Genomic DNA, 14842 nt, shown 5'->3' with positions numbered 1-14842 from the left:
AAGCCAGTGAGTCCAGAAAGCATGAGCAGGAAGAAGCAGGTCACTGTCATCTGAGGAGCCTCAAGTGGAAAGGCAGAGGGCCACTGGGGGTATCCTCGCTGTGCCCCCATCCAAACACATCATGTTCAACACGAGAAAGAACATCCAGAGGGTAACTCAGGGAGAGCCCGCGTGCTAGGGGCTGACGCGGCTGTGTGACTTTGGGCGAGCGGCTTCACCTCTCTGAGCCTAAATTTCCTCCTCTAATGAAAAGACAATAATAGCGCAGCCTACTCCACGGAGCTATGAGGAGCCAGGGAAAGAACGCAGTGTTTCCTGAAATGAGGCTCGCATACCAGTCCCAGCCAGAGGCAACGCGACACGAACTTCACACGGAGCTTAAAATAACCTTGAATAACGCAGTGAGAAAGTCATTCCTTTTTCAGTTCTCCTGATGACTGTCAAGGAGAGAGGCTCAGCCGGGTGCTAGAATATTTTTGAATGCCTAACCCTTTGCTACTCTTTTGAACGAGAAAAGCAGGCCTTGGGCTCAAAAAATGGAGCTGGCAACAGCCATCTAGCGAGTAGGGAAACACCTTTGTTTGCTTTTCATTGTATTTGGCTTATGGGCTTGTTTCTTCCTCTCTGTGCCAAACGGAACAGGTTTCCCTTTGGAAAGTTTCCACATATAAAACTTTCCCCCACCTAAAAAAAATGCACAAGTCTCTCTTGCTATCTAAAGGTGATTGGCACCTGAGTAAGTAACGGGTTTGGAGAATGAGAAATTCATTTGAAAATGTAGGGTCGGGTGCGATGGCTCATGCCTGTAATCCTAGCACTTTGGGAGGCTGGGGCCAGAGGATCACCTGAACCCAGGAGTTCGAGACCAGCTGTGCAATATAGTCAGAACCTGTCTCTTAAAGAAAAAAAAAAAAATTAGCCAGGTGTGACAGCATGTGCTTAGGAGGCTGAGGCAGGAGGATCACTTCAGCCTGGGAGATCAAGGCTGCAGTGATGCAGAGAGCTGTGACCACGCCACTGCACTCCAACCTGGGCAACAGAGTGAGACCCTGTTCAAAAAAAAAAGAAAAGAAGGAAAGAAAAGCAAGCAAGCAAGCAAGAAAGAGGCCGGGCACAGTGGCTCATGCCTATAATCTCAGCACTTTGGGAGGCTGAGGCGGGTGGATCACCTGAGGTCAAGAGTTCGAGACCAGACTGGCCAACATGGTGAAACACTGTCTCTACTAAAAAAAAATACAAAAATTAGCTGGTCATGGTGGTGGGTGCCTGTAATCCCAGCTACTCAGAAGGCTGAGGCAGGAGAATCGGTTGAACCCAGGAGGCGGAAGTTGCAGTGAGACATCACACCATTGCACTCCAGCCTGGGCGACAAGAGCAAAACTCCATCTCAAAAACAAACAAACAAACAAAAAAAAACTAAGGAAAGAAAGGAGGGAGGGAGGGAGAGAGACAGAGACGGAGGAAGGAAAGGAAGGAAGGAAGGGAGGGAGGGAGGGAAAGAGGGAAAGAGAGAGAGAGAAAGAGAAAGAGAGAAAGAAAGAAAGACAGAAAGAAAGAGAGAGAGAGAAAGAAAGAAAAAAAAAGAAAAGAAAATAGAAAGGAAGAAAGAAGGAGAAAAATGTATCCAAATTCTTTTGTTCCAGATTCCAGGAGTTCAGATATCAGGGGAGACCCGTATTTACACAAACCTAGTGAGCAGATTTAAGAGCAATTTTACAGAAGGGATAGCAGAGGTGCTACAAGGATTTGGCAAAAGCCGTAAAGACGCTAAAAGAACAGCTAACTGATCCACACATGGGATGAACCAAACACACTTAGGCCAGGTCCTGGCACAGTGAGAACTACAATAAAGTGTCTTCTTTCTTCCTGAGTCTACCTCCAGGGCCCTGGCATGCCTCAGTTTACCGACTTTGTCCGTTCACCCATTTCAGCTCCATCCTTGAATCCCCTAGTTCCCCTGCAGCTACTTCCAACACCTGCAGCTACTTCCCAGGAAGTTTGCTCTTCTGAGCAAAACTTCAAGGACGGCTGGGCACAATCCCAGCACTTTGGGAGGTCAAGGCAGAAGGACTGCTTGAGCCCAGGAGTTTGAGAACAGCCTGGGCAATAGAGCGAGACCCCATCCCTACAAAAACATTTTTTTAAATTAGCCAGGTGTGGTGGTGCACACCTGTGGTTCCAGCTACTCAGGAGGCCGTAGCAGAGGATCACTTGATCTCAGGAGTTCAAGGCTGTAATAAGACCTGATCACACCACTGCAGTCCAGGCTGGGCGACAGAGCAAGACCATGTCACTAAAAATAAGAAATGAGGCCGGGCACCACTGCAGTCCAGGCTGGGCAACAGAGCAAGATCATGTCACTGAAAATAAGAAATAAGGCCGGGCGTGGTGGCTCGCACCTGTAATCCCAGCACTTTGGGAGGCCAAGGCGGGCAAATCGCGAGGTCAGGAGTTCGAGACCAGCCTGGCCAACATAGTGAAACTTCATCTCTACTAAAAATACAAAAATTAGCCGGGCATGGTGGTATGCACCTGCAGTCCCAGCTACTCAGGAGGCTGAGGCAGGAGAATCACTTGAACCTGGGAGGTGGAGGTTGTGGTGAGCAGAGATTGTGCCACTGCACTCCAGCCTGGGCAACAGAGTAAGACTCTGCCTCAAAAAATAATAATAATAATAAAATAAAAGGTCTTCAAGGAATAGTCCGGAGCCTGTACTGTCCAATGTGATAGCTGCATGGGGTTCTTTGTAGCCACGAAGCTCTTTCTGTTCTAATAAGTTAAAATTAAATCAAATTAAAAATTCAGGCCAGGTGCAGTGGTTCATGCCTGTAATCCCAGCACTTTGGGAGGCCAAGGCGGGCGGATCACCTGAGGTCAGGAGTTTGAGACCAGCCTGGCCAACATGGTGAAACCCTGTTTCTACTAAAAATACAAAAATCAGCTCGGCGTGGTGGCGGGTGCCTGTAGTCCCAGCTACTCGGGAGGCTGAGGCAGAAGAATGGCATGAACCCAGGAGGCAGAGGTTGCAGTGAGCCAAGATCGCGCCACTGCCCTCCAGCCTGGGCGACAGAGCGAGACTCCGTCAAAAAAAAAAAAATCAGTTCCTCAGGTACAATGGCCATATTCCAAGTGCCCAGTAGCCCCCTGTGGCCAGGACTGCTGTATTGGATGTGGATATAGAATGTTTCCAAAATCATGGAAAATTCTGACGTTCAGTGCTAGGAGCTATTCCTTCTGCACAGCTTGCCTCCTGCCCTATTTCCTTGGTGGAGCCACACAAACTGAAACGAATTGTTCTTTTTTTTTTTTTTGAGACGGAGTCTTGCTCTATCTCCCAAGCTAGAATGCAGTGGCATGATCTGGGTTCAATGCAACCTCTGCCACCTGGGCTCAAATGATTCTCGTGCCTCAGCCTCCTGAGTAGCTGGGATTACAGGCATGTGCCACAGTACCTGGCTAGTTTTTGTATTTTTAGTGCAGATGGGGTTTTACCACGTTGGCCAGGCTGGTCTCGAACTCCTGACCTCGAGTGATCAGCCCACCTTGGCCTCTCAAAGTGCTGGGATTACAGCCGTGAGCCTCTGCGCCTGGCCTGAAATTGTTCTTGATAAAAATCATCAATTACCTGCCTGGCTCCATATACAACGACCCTTATTCAGGTTTCATCTGACTGCATCACAAGTGGCCCTGGCCACAGCTGAAAGGCTCTCATTCTGGAAAACCTCTCCTTGGCCGGATACGCCTGCCCCTCTGGCCTTCCTCCCCGCCCCGGCTGCTTCGTGCCTGCCTTGTTTGTGGCTTTCTCTTGCTTTTCACCTCCCTTGAGTGTAGGCGTTCCCAGTGCAAGCCTTCCCTACATGATTCTCAAACTCAGTGTGTGCAGAGGCCAGGAAAATAACTCAACAGAAAGAAGTAGCCAGGGCCAGGCACGGTGGCTCATGCCTGTAATCCCAGCACGTTGGGAGGCCCAGGTGGGCAGATCACTTGAGGTCAGGAGTTTGAGATCAGCCTGGCCAACATGGTGAAACCTTGTCTCTACTAAAACTACAAAAATTAGCCAGGCGTGATGGTGGGTGCCTGTAATCCCAGCTACTCGGGAGGCTGAGGCAGGAGAATTGCTTGAACCCAGGAGGCGGAGGTTGAAGTGAGCGGAGATCGCACCACTGCACTCCAGCCTGGGCGATAGAGCGAGACTCCATCTCAAAAAAAAAAAAGAGGTAGCCGGGTATGGTGGCTCTCGCCTGTAATTCCAGCACTTTTGCAGGCGGAGTGAGGTGGGAGGATCACTTGAGTCCAGGAGTTGGATACCAGCCTGGTCTGGTATCAAAGGGAGACCCGGTTTCTACAAAAAATTTTAAAATTAGCCAGGCATGGTGGTGCATGCCTGTGGTCCCAGCTACTCCAGAGGCTCATGTGGGAGGATCGCTTGAGCTCAACAGGCCAAGGCTGCACTGAACCATGATCGTGCCACTCTAGCCTGGACAACAGAGCAAGATCCTGTCTCAGAAAAAAAAAAGAGAGAGACAGAAGACAGATATTTTTAAATGCTCTTCTAAACATACACACACACACACACACACACACACACGCACACAATTGGCTATAGAATTGCCAGTTTGCAACTCCCCTGACTTTACACATTGTTTTCCCTGTGACGTCTTACCTACTTCCAGTTTCAATTACCAGCTACAACTCGGACCTCTCAGATCCTGGACATCAGTCCAGACCTTTCCCAATCTCAGTCCCCACATACCCCTCGGTCCCCCTAGGCCGCTCATATGCACAGAGTCCCACATCGCACTCAGTGACATTTCCCAAACCTGCTCGCCCTCCTGAGCTCTCCATCTCAAGGACAGCCCCACTGTGTCCCAGTCAGCAGACCATATGTCCGGGAGCCATCCACCGATGGCGACACCCCCTCTCTCCCTCATCACCCTCATCAATCCCCAAGCTCTGCCTTCCTGCCCCCTGAGTCTTTGCCCCATCCCCTCCTCTCTGTGTCCCAAAAGCCCTGACCTGGCTCAGGCCACTACCCCTCCCGCTCAGACACTCTATCCAGCCTCCTCCTGAGCTCCTGTTCATCCTCTCCCAGCCCCAGAAGGTTTTTCCACACCCAGAGCCAACCCCACTGCTGTGGTGATGCCCCAGCTCCCCAGGACAAGGTCCCAGCCCCTTAGGGTGGCCTCTGACACTCTGCAAGCTCTGGCCCTTCCCTCCTCTGCAGCCTCTTCTCTCATGACAGTGCTCCCTGCACCCTGAACTTTGATTCATATTCAAGCCGAACCACATGGTCCTTAGCGAGGACTTTGCACATGCTGTTCAAATCACTTTCTTTCTTTCTTTCTTTTTTTTTTTTTTTTTGAGATGGAGTCTTGCTCTGTCACCTAGGCTGGAGTGCAGTGACGTGATCTCCGCTCATAGTAGCCTCCGTCTCTCAGGTTTAAGCGATTCTCCTGCCTCCTGAGTAGCTGGGATTACGGGCATGCGCCAACACGCCCAGTTAATTTTTGTATTTTTAGTAGAGATGGGGTTGCACCATGTTAGCCAAGCTGGTCTCGAACTCCTGACTTAGGTGATCCACCCACCTCGGCCTCCCAAATTGTTGGGATGACAGGCATGAGCCACCATGCCCGGCCCCAAACCGCTTTCCATGGGCCTCTCTCTAGCTCACTTTCAAATGTCACCTCACTAGCCACTCTTCCTCCTGCAGAAACCATTAGTGACACTCTGTGTCCCCTCCCAGTCTTAAGCAGACACCTCCTTCCAGCTCCCACAGAGCCCAGTGGCTCGTCCTTTGGAGCTGCAACCCCTTGCCTTACTATCATTATCCTCTGCGTTTCTTCCTCCTCAGGCCAGACCAGAGTTTCCTAAATTGTCTTGACCACGCTGACCTATCAGTAAAAAGGTTTTGAGCACTCACATCCAACAAGTGCATATCTGTTTATTTATCCATCATTTACAAGCCATACTGCACTAATATATAGTCATAACAAAATACACACTGAAGTAGGAATGTGGATACTTTCCGTACCCCAAAAACTGTCTTGAAAAACAACTAGAGGGCTGGGCACGGTGGCTCACACCTGTAATCCCAGTACTTTGGGAAGCCAAGGCAGGTGGATTGCCTGAGGTCAAGAGTTCAAGACCAACCTGGGCAACAGGGTGAAACCCCGTCTCTACTAAAATACAAAAAATTAGCTGGGCGTCGTGGTAGGCACCTGTAATCCCAGCTACTAGGGAGGCTGAGGCATGAGAACTGCTTGAACCCAGGAGGTGGATGTCGCAGTGAGCCGAGATCGCGACACTACCCTCCAGCCTGGGTGACAGAGCCAGACTCTGTCTCAAAAAAAAAAAAAAAAAAAGCTAGAAAGCCTGGGCCAGGTGCGGTGGCTCACACCTGTAATCCCAGCGCTTCGGGAGTCTGAGGCGGGCGGATCACAAGGTCAGGAGATGGAGACCATCTGGCTAACACGGTGCAACCCCGTCTCTACTAAAAAAAACACAAAAAATTGGCCGGGCGCGATGGCTCATGCCTGTAATCCCAGCACTTTGAGAGGCCGAGGCGGGCGGATCACAAGGTCAGGAGATCGAGATCATCCTGGCTAACACGGTGAAACCCCGTCTCTACTAAAATACAAAAAATTAGCCGGGCATGGTGGTGGGCGCCTGTAGTCCCAGCTACTCGGGAGGCTGAGGCAGGAGAATGGCGTGAACCCGGGAGACGGAGCTTGCTGTGAGCCCAGATGCGCCACTGCACTCCAGCCTGGGGGACAGAGCGAGACACCGTCTCAAAACAAAAACAAAAACAAAAAAAACTAGAAAGCCTGGATCCCCTTGAGAGGCCATCACTGAAGGGCGGGAGCTCCTCGCGGACCCACACCCCCTATCTAGTTCAATTGGTGTCCCCGGCCACCAAGACAGGGCCCGCCCGCGGTAATAATTGCCACCTCCCAGTGGGAGCTGCAGATATTTCCCAGCGTTCTGTGCTGGGCGCTGTGCCAGGAATATCACAAGCATTAACTTGTTTAATTCTCATAATAACCCCAGGAGATCAAGCCTCTTTTGATGTCCAGATGAGAAATGGGACCCAGAGAGGTGAAATGATTTGCCCGAAGCCACACAGCACGTGTCCCAAGGGAAATTTGAACCCTGGCAGGGCGGTTGAATTAGGCTAAAGGGACCTTGGGAGCGCTGAGTGAGGGTTTCTTGCATGGATGGATGAATTAATGAACGAATAAATTAATGAATGAAACAGAAATACCCAAAAGGGAAAGACAGAGACACAGAAAGTGACACGAAGAGACAGAAGCACACAGAAGAGACATCGGGGAGGAAAGAAGCAGACCCGAGCCCTGGAGCGTCTACACTGACCCTGAGCGGGAGAATGGCGAATGGGGAATGAGGGGTGTCTACACAGACCCAAACGCTCCTAGAGGGAGAGCGTCGGCAGGGAACGCCCTTGGGAAGGTCCCCGAGTCCGGGAATGGGGAAGGAGCATGGTTGGGGCGTGGCCATCCGCGGGCGGGGTCAGCGGGCTGCGGACCCTCTGGGGTCAGTCCAGGGGCGAACTCCTCACCCCGGATCTGTGGAGTCAACTATGAACGTCGTGCAGGTCTTCTTCTTGAATATCTTGGGGATCCAGCTCTGGGGACAGGAACAAGTGTAGGGGTGGAAGTGGGGTGAGGGGGCACCCAGTTCTGTCCCATGGGACACAGGGCCACCCACCCCGTGCGCTCCCCACGGACACAGCAGTCCGGGCCCCCAGCCCCCTCCCGCTCCAGACTCAGGAGTCTCGACCCCCATGCCCGGGACCCTGGAACCCGGACCCTCCCATCCCCCTCCTCCGTCTGACCCAGGAATCTGGGTGTCCAGCGCCCTCCTCTCTGGGAGCCTGGAGGCGAGGTCCCCAGCTCCGCGCTCCCGCAGACCCGGGTCCGGCGCTCACCTGCTCCTTCTCCGGCACCACCATGCTGCCGCGGCCGCCGCAACCTCTTGCAGCCCAGGGCCCCAGCGCTCCCTCCGCCGGCTCTGCTTCCAGACCCGCCCAGAGCAAACCGGATCCTCCACTTTCCAGCCTAGCCTGGGGCGGGGCGAGGTCTGGGGGGCGGGGAGTTTTGGAGACGCCAAAGCGGGAGGCGGGGAGAGGGCGGGTCCCAGGCCTCGATAAGGGGACAGAGGGACAGCGACGTGGGGGGTGCAGAGGCCCGGGCCGGGGGGCGAGAGACACATAGGGGAGACTCCGAGGGCAAGAGCGAGACGGGAACAGAAGGAGTTGGGGGCCAGTGGCGGAGAGGGAACAGAGACTCAGAAAGGAGGATGCCAGACAGGGAGGGGACAATTTAACCCAAAGAGGGGGAGATAAAGACTTAGGGGACAGAGAATCAGAAGGTGGGGTAGCAGGGACCCAGGGATAGATGGGGCGGGGGGGAGGGGGTGGACAGAAACCCACAGAGAGAGGGGGACAGAGACCCAGAGAGAGAGGGGGACAGAGACCCAGAGAGAGAGGGACAGAGACCCAGAGAGAGAGAGGGACAGAGACCCAGAGAGAGGGGGACAGAGACCCACAGAGAGAGGGGGACAGAGACCCAGAGAGAGAGGGACAGAGACCCAGAGAGAGAGGGGGACAGAGACCCAGAGAGAGAGGGGGACAGAGACCCACGGAGAGGGGGACAGAGACCCAGAGAGAGAGGGGGACAGAGACCCAGAGAGAGAGGAGGACAGAGACCCAGAGAGAGAGGGGGACAGAGACCCAGAGAGAGAGGGGGACAGAGACCCAGAGAGAGAGGGGGACAGAGACCCAGAGAGAGAGGGGGACAGAGACCCAGAGAGAGAGGGGGACAGAGACCCAGAGAGAGAGGGGGACAGAGACCCAGAGAGAGAGGGGGACAGAGACCCAGAGAGAGAGGGGGACAGAGACCCAGAGAGAGAGGGGGACAGAGACCCAGAGAGAGAGGGGGACAGAGACCCAGAGAGAGAGGGGGACAGAGACCCAGAGAGAGGGGGACAGAGACCCAGAGAGAGAGGGGGACAGAGACCCAGAGAGAGAGGGGGACAGAGACCCAGAGAGAGAGGGGGACAGAGACCCAGAGAGAGAGGGGGACAGAGACCCAGAGAGAGAGGGGGACAGAGACCCAGAGAGAGGGGGACAGAGACCCAGAGAGAGGGGGACAGAGACCCAGAGAGAGAGGGGGACAGAGACCCAGAGAGAGAGGGACAGAGACCCAGAGAGAGGGGGACAGAGACCCAGAGAGAGGGGGACAGAGACCCAGAGAGAGGGGGACAGAGACTCTGAGAGAGAGGGGGACAGAGACTCAGAGACAGAGTGGGGACAGAGACCCAGAGAGGTGGATGCTAGCGATGGGAAGGAGACACCTTGACTGAGGCAAAGGGCAGTGGGGGATGCAAAAACCAAAGAACTGGGCGAAGGGCAGGAACTCAGAAAGGAGGGGCCAGAGATTTAGGGGAGAGGGAACAGGGGAGAGAAAGGGACACAGACTTGGGTGGAGAACAGACACTAAGATGAGAGTGAGACAGAAGCCCAGAGTGAGAGGGAGAGGCAATCCCGTGGAGGAGGGACAGGCACCCTGAGAGAGCAGATGACAGAATCGAGGAGAGAGGAGGACCCGTGAACAGGAAGGGAGACCCTAGTGGGGGCACTCATGACGGGTGAGGAGTAGGAGATACTGACACACAGAGACGGGCAAGGCCACTTGTCTCCTGCCAGCCCTCTGTGACAGGGACAGCTGCAGCCTCCGTAACCTGAGTCCCCCTACCCCTCCCAGCTGTATTTATAGCCCTGGCCTAGCCCAGTCCCTGCCCCCAGATCTGAGTTCCAGGGACAGGAGGTCATGGGCACGTGTGTTGGGGGCCATGTTCCTTTCCCCCTTTCCAGGGCCTCAATACTGACATCACTCTCTCACCAACGCGTGTCATTCTGGCTGGAAACAGCCCGCAATCGAACCTCCAGTCCTTCCGTCCCAGGGGTCTCTCCCCTCTGATAAGTCTCTTGTGCCTCCCCCAGGTGCCCCAGGCTCCCCCAAAAACCTGCTAAAAGTCTAGCCTTTGTCTTTGCAGCTGCCAAACATGAGCTTGTTGGTAGGTCAAAGTCAAGTCCCTTGGCCCCCATCTCCTGGCCAGGGAGAGACCCCTCACTGGTCCCCTCCCCAGCTGGGAGGAGGAGGAGCAGGAGGCAGGCAGGCAGGGACTGACCCAGAATAACTCAGGGCTGAGAGTAAATTTAGCTGGAGAGAGGGGAGGGGAAAGACCCTATTGGCTGGGGAATGGGGAGGGAGGGCCCCAGAGGGGGGTCAGGGGGCTCCGGAGACAGCCTCAGAAGGGTGTCCAGAGCCAGGCAGCAAGGACCAGAGGAAGGTGGACAGAGACCGAAAGGACAAAGGAGAGACACAGAGAAAAAAAGAGACCAACCCCAAAGGGACAAAGACCCCAACATTTGTCCACGTCGCCGCAGAGGCAGCTGGAGCCAGTGCTGCCTGTCCGTCCCCATGGGCCACCATAGGCCATGGCTGCACACTTCTGTCCTCTGGGCTGGGGTGGCCAGCCTGCTCCTCCCCCCGGCCATGACCCAGCAGCTGAGAGGGGATGGGCTGGGCTTCAGCAGCTGGAACAACAACACCAGAGTTGCCGGGCTCTCCGAGGAGGCATCAGAAGAGCTTGGCCACCACCTCCACAGCCCTAGAGACCATCCAGATGAGAACAAGGATGTTTCCACAGAGAATGGGCATCATTTCTGGAGCCACCCAGACCGTGAAAAGGAGGATGAAGATGTCTCCAAGGAATATGGGCACCTACTCCCAGGCCACAGGTCCCAAGACCACAAAGTCGGAGATGAGGATGTCTCAGGTGAGGAGGTCTTTGCAGAGCATGGTGGGCAGGCCCGTGGGCACAGAGGCCATGGGAGTGAAGACACGGAAGACTCAGCTGAGCACAGGCACCACCTCCCCAGCCACAGGAGCCACAGCCATCAAGATGAGGATGAGGATGAAGTTGTGTCCAGTGAGCATCACCATCACATCCTCAGGCATGGACACCGAGGCCATGATGGGGAAGATGATGAAGGAGAAGAGGAGGAGGAGGAGGAGGAGGAGGAGGAAGAGGAGGTCTCCACTGAGTATGGACACCAGGCCCACAGGCACCGAGGCCACGAAGAAGATGACAATGATGATGATGATGATGATGTCTCCACTGAGTATGGACACCAGGCCCACAGGCACCGAGGCCACGAAGATGACAATGATGATGATGATGATGATGTCTCCACTGAGTATGGACACCAGGCCCACAGGCACCGAGGCCACGGGAGTGAAGAGGATGAGGATGTCTCAGATGAACACCACCATCATGGCCCCAGCCACAGGCACCAAGGCCACGAAGAAGATGGTGATGATGATGATGATGATGATGATGATGTCTCCACTGAGTATAGACACCAGGCTCACAGGCACCAAGGCAATGGGAGTGAAGAGGATGAAGACGTCTCAGATGGACACCATCATCGTGACCCCAGCCACAGGCACCGAAGCCATGAAGAAGATGACGATGATGATGATGTGTCCACTGAGTATGGACACCAGGCCCACAGGCACGGAGGCCACGGGAGTGAAGAGGATGAGGATGTCTCAGATGAACACCACCATCACAGCCCCAGCCACAGGCACCGGGGCCACAAAGAAGAAGAAGATGGTGATGATGATGATGATGTCTCCACTGAGTATGGACACCAGGCCCACAGGCACCAAGACCACAGAAAGGAAGAGGATGAGGCTGTCTCAGGCGAACACCACCATCATGTCCCTGACCACAGGCACCAAGGCCACAGAGACGAGGAAGAAGATGAGGATGTGTCCACTGAACGTTGGCACCAGGGTCTCCAACATGTCCACCATGGCCTTGTAGATGAGGAAGAGGAAGAAGAGGAGATCACAGTCCAGTTCAGCCACCATGTTGCAAGCCACCAACCTCGAGGCCACAAGAGTGATGAAGAGGACTTCCAAGATGAGTGTAAAACAGAAGTCCCTCACCATCACCACCACAGAGTCCCCAGGGAGGAAGATGAGGAGGTCTCTGCTGAGCTTGGCCACCAGGCCCCCAGCCACAGGCAAAGCCACCAACATGAAGAAACTGGCCATGGTCAAAGAGGGTCCATCAAAGAGATGAGCCATCACCCCCCAGGACACACAGCGGTCAAGGATAGAAGCCATTTGAGGAAGGATGATTCTGAGGAGGAAAAGAAGGAAGAGGACCCTGGCTCCCATGAGGAAGATGATGAAAGTTCAGAGCAGGGAGAGAAAGGCACCCATCATGGCAGCCGGGACCAGGAAGATGAGGAGGATGAGGAGGAAGGTCATGGCCTCAGCCTGAACCAGGAGGAGGAAGAAGAGGAAGACAAGGAGGAGGAGGAGGAAGAAGACGAGGAGAGGAGGGAAGAGAGGGCTGAGGCTGGGGCCCCACTGAGCCGAGACCACAGCGAGGAGGAGGGGCTGGAGGAAGATGAGCCCCGCTTCACCATCATCCCCAACCCACTGGACGGGAGAGAGGAGGCTGGAGGTACCTCCAGTGAGGAGGAAAGCGGTGAGGACACAGGTAAGTGGCCTGGGCTGGTGTGGGTGGGAAGGAACCGAGTCAGCCTGGGTCACTGCTGCCCTCCTGTCCCCGCAGGTCCACAGGACGCTCAGGAGTATGGGAACTACCAGCCAGGGTCCCTGTGTGGCTACTGCTCCTTCTGCAATGTATGTCCCCAGCCCAGATCCACCCACCAAGGTTTCCCCAGAATCTGTCCCAGGGGCCCTAGGGTGGTGCTGTGGGAGGGCTCAGAGCAACGGCAGGCCAGGGTCAGTTCTGAATGAAAAGAGATCCTTCTGCAGGCAAGTGAGGTGAGGACAGACTGAAGGCTGGGAGGCTGGGAGGCTGGGGCAGTGGTCCAGGAAGGAGAGGACAAGACCCAAGCTGCATCTTGGGGTGTGGGGACAGAGACAGGGGTCTGTGGCAAAGAGAGTCGGGGGAAGGAGGGACGGCACAGGGGCTGATAGGCTAGGGGGAGAATAGGGAAAGGGGGTGGAGAGAGCACCTGAGCCCACCCTGACAGGGAGACATGGGGTCGCCCTGAGATAGAAAACCAGGGGCAGGGCTGGGTGTGGTGGCTCACGCCTGTAATCCCAGCACTTTAGGAGGCCAGGGTGGGTGGAACACGAGGTCAGGAGATCGTGACCATCCTGGCTAACACGGTGAAACCCCATCTCTACTAAAAAATACAAAAAATTAGCCGGGCGTGGTGGCACGCACCTGTAATCTCAGCTACTCAGGAGGCCGAGGCAGGAGAATCGCTTGAACCCGGGAGACGGAGGTTGCAGTGAGCCGAGGTCGAGCCACTGCACTCCAGCCTGGGCGACAGAGAGAGACTCCGTCTCAAAAAAAAAAAAAAGAAAGAAAAAAAAGGAAAAAAGGGAAAGGAAGGAAGGAAGGAAGGAAACCAGGGGCAGGGGAGGGGAGAGAGGCCGGTTTGGGGGGCAGATACAGAGCTCAGTGTTAGAGATAAAGAGAGTCTGGGCAAGCGTCCAGGGTGCAGGGGTGGACGAGGGGCGGGTATCTCCCAAGTGGCGTTAGAGTTTCCATCTAACCAGGCTCTCCCGGTCCCCAGCGATGCACTGAATGTGAGAGCTGTCACTGTGATGAGGAGAACATGGGTGAGCACTGCGACCAGTGCCAGGTGAGACCTCACCTCACACTCAAGTCTCCACTGGGCCTCAGGATGCACCGGGACCCTCTGAGGAACCCCAGCCCTAAATCCTGGCCTCTGACCCAACCCCTTACCCCTGATGCAACCTTGACTCCACAAGCGATCCTGACTCCAACCTTAACCTAGACCTAGCCTCTGGTCCGGGTCTGGTCCCGGCCCCATCCTAACTCCGACCCCGGCCACGCCCCACGCTCACTCTCTCTCCCCGTCCCCGCCTCCAGCACTGTCAATTCTGCTATCTCTGCCCCCTGGTCTGCGAAACGGTCTGCACTCCAGGTGAGCATGGGCGGGGCCCTGGAAAAACCTGAGGAAAGTGCCAGGCCCAGCGTGGTGAATCCTGGTGGGGGCGGAGCCTGGCCCGGAAGGCTGGTGGGGCGGGGCTAAGAGGGGAGGGGTGGCCAAGGTTCTGAGCACGTGGGCCGGGACCTGGCTCGAGGAACACCAGGTGGAATTGCTGAAGCCAAGGGACAGAAATGAGTGGAGGATTGAGATGCCGGCTTAGAGCCTAATTGGCGAGGCCAACTCAAGTAGGAATTGAAGGGGCGGGGCTACTGGAGAACGGAATCACCCAGAACGAAAAGGGTTCGGTAGAAGGGATTCAGCTTGAAGAAGGAATTAGGGAAAAGGAGGTGGAGCTAGCACTAATCTCGCACGCTATACTGGGTGGTCGCCTAATTTTGCTTGTCCAGTACCCCTCAAGCCTCTTTTCTCTGCTGTCCCACAGGAAGCTACGTTGACTACTTCTCCTCGTCCCTTTATCAGTAAGTGTGTAAAAGGGGAGTGTGTAAAAGCCCCGTTTAGAGAAGTGCTGGTCACTCTATGAGTTATCAGATGACTCTGGGACTCCATTTCCCCGTCCATGAAATGGGCAGGTTAATGATCTCTAAGCGTCCTGGGGTGAGCTTTGAACACCAGCTGTCTAACTTCTGGCGTTCTCCTCTCCAGGGCCCTGGCGGACATGCTGGAAACGCCGGAACCCTGACCCAGCCTCTCGACTGCGACGCAGGTGTACCTCCCCCTGCCTTCCAACCCCTTTCCACGAGCCATATTTATTTCTCTGAATAAACGTGCTCCCCGAAACCTCATTGT

At 54.9% G+C, this 14842-nt stretch overlaps 2 protein-coding genes across 4 annotated transcripts in view; one reads left to right on the top strand and one right to left on the bottom strand.

Moving 5' to 3' along the window:
- Positions 1-8094, bottom strand: part of TRPM4 (transient receptor potential cation channel subfamily M member 4) — a 55777-nt gene extending 47683 nt beyond the window's left edge. Inside the window, exons 1-2 of one of the 2 annotated variants that reach the window (XM_054464359.2) lie at positions 7946-8094; positions 7577-7644 (exon numbers count right to left, since the gene is read on the bottom strand). In XM_054464359.2, coding sequence (XP_054320334.2) covers positions 7577-7644; positions 7946-7969 — 92 coding nt within the window. In that variant the 5' untranslated portion in view covers positions 7970-8094. Of the gene's footprint in view, positions 1-7576; positions 7645-7945 lie in introns of those variants that run through there. The other variant, XM_063657306.1, reaches the window with a different exon arrangement.
- Positions 8095-9825: 1731 nt separating this feature from the next.
- On the top strand, positions 9826-14833 carry HRC (histidine rich calcium binding protein). Of its 2 annotated transcripts, XM_054464358.2 has the most exons (6): positions 10313-12600; positions 12676-12746; positions 13655-13723; positions 13975-14029; positions 14478-14514; positions 14699-14833. In XM_054464358.2, exons 1-6 carry the CDS (start codon positions 10503-10505, stop codon positions 14733-14735), a joined length of 2367 nt encoding a protein of 788 aa, XP_054320333.2. In that variant the 5' UTR covers positions 10313-10502; the 3' UTR covers positions 14736-14833. The 2 variants fall into 2 exon arrangements, with proteins under 2 accessions (XP_054320332.2, XP_054320333.2); XM_054464357.2 differs by lacking the exon at positions 13975-14029 and having other exon boundaries at positions 9826-12600.
- Positions 14834-14842: the final 9 nt, after the last annotated feature.

Source organism: Pongo pygmaeus, chromosome 20, assembly GCF_028885625.2.
Source record: "Pongo pygmaeus isolate AG05252 chromosome 20, NHGRI_mPonPyg2-v2.0_pri, whole genome shotgun sequence".
Lineage (NCBI taxonomy): Eukaryota > Metazoa > Chordata > Mammalia > Primates > Hominidae > Pongo > Pongo pygmaeus.
The sequence above is the reverse complement of the archived record's forward strand: the minus strand, read 5'-3'. Positions and strand labels throughout refer to the sequence as shown.

What these genes read in the sequence shown, in the direction of transcription:
- HRC (XM_054464357.2), top strand. Translation starts at nt 10,281, where the DNA reads ATGGGGAGGGAGGGCCCCAGAGGGGGGTCAGGGGGCTCCGGAGACAGC. An exon ending in GCTACTGCTCCTTCTGCAAT is followed by an intron (nt 12,747 to 13,654) that starts GTATGTCCCCAG and finishes CCCGGTCCCCAG; the next exon opens with CGATGCACTGAATGTGAGAG. An exon ending in TTCTCCTCGTCCCTTTATCA is followed by an intron (nt 14,515 to 14,698) that starts GTAAGTGTGTAA and finishes TCTCCTCTCCAG; the next exon opens with GGCCCTGGCGGACATGCTGG.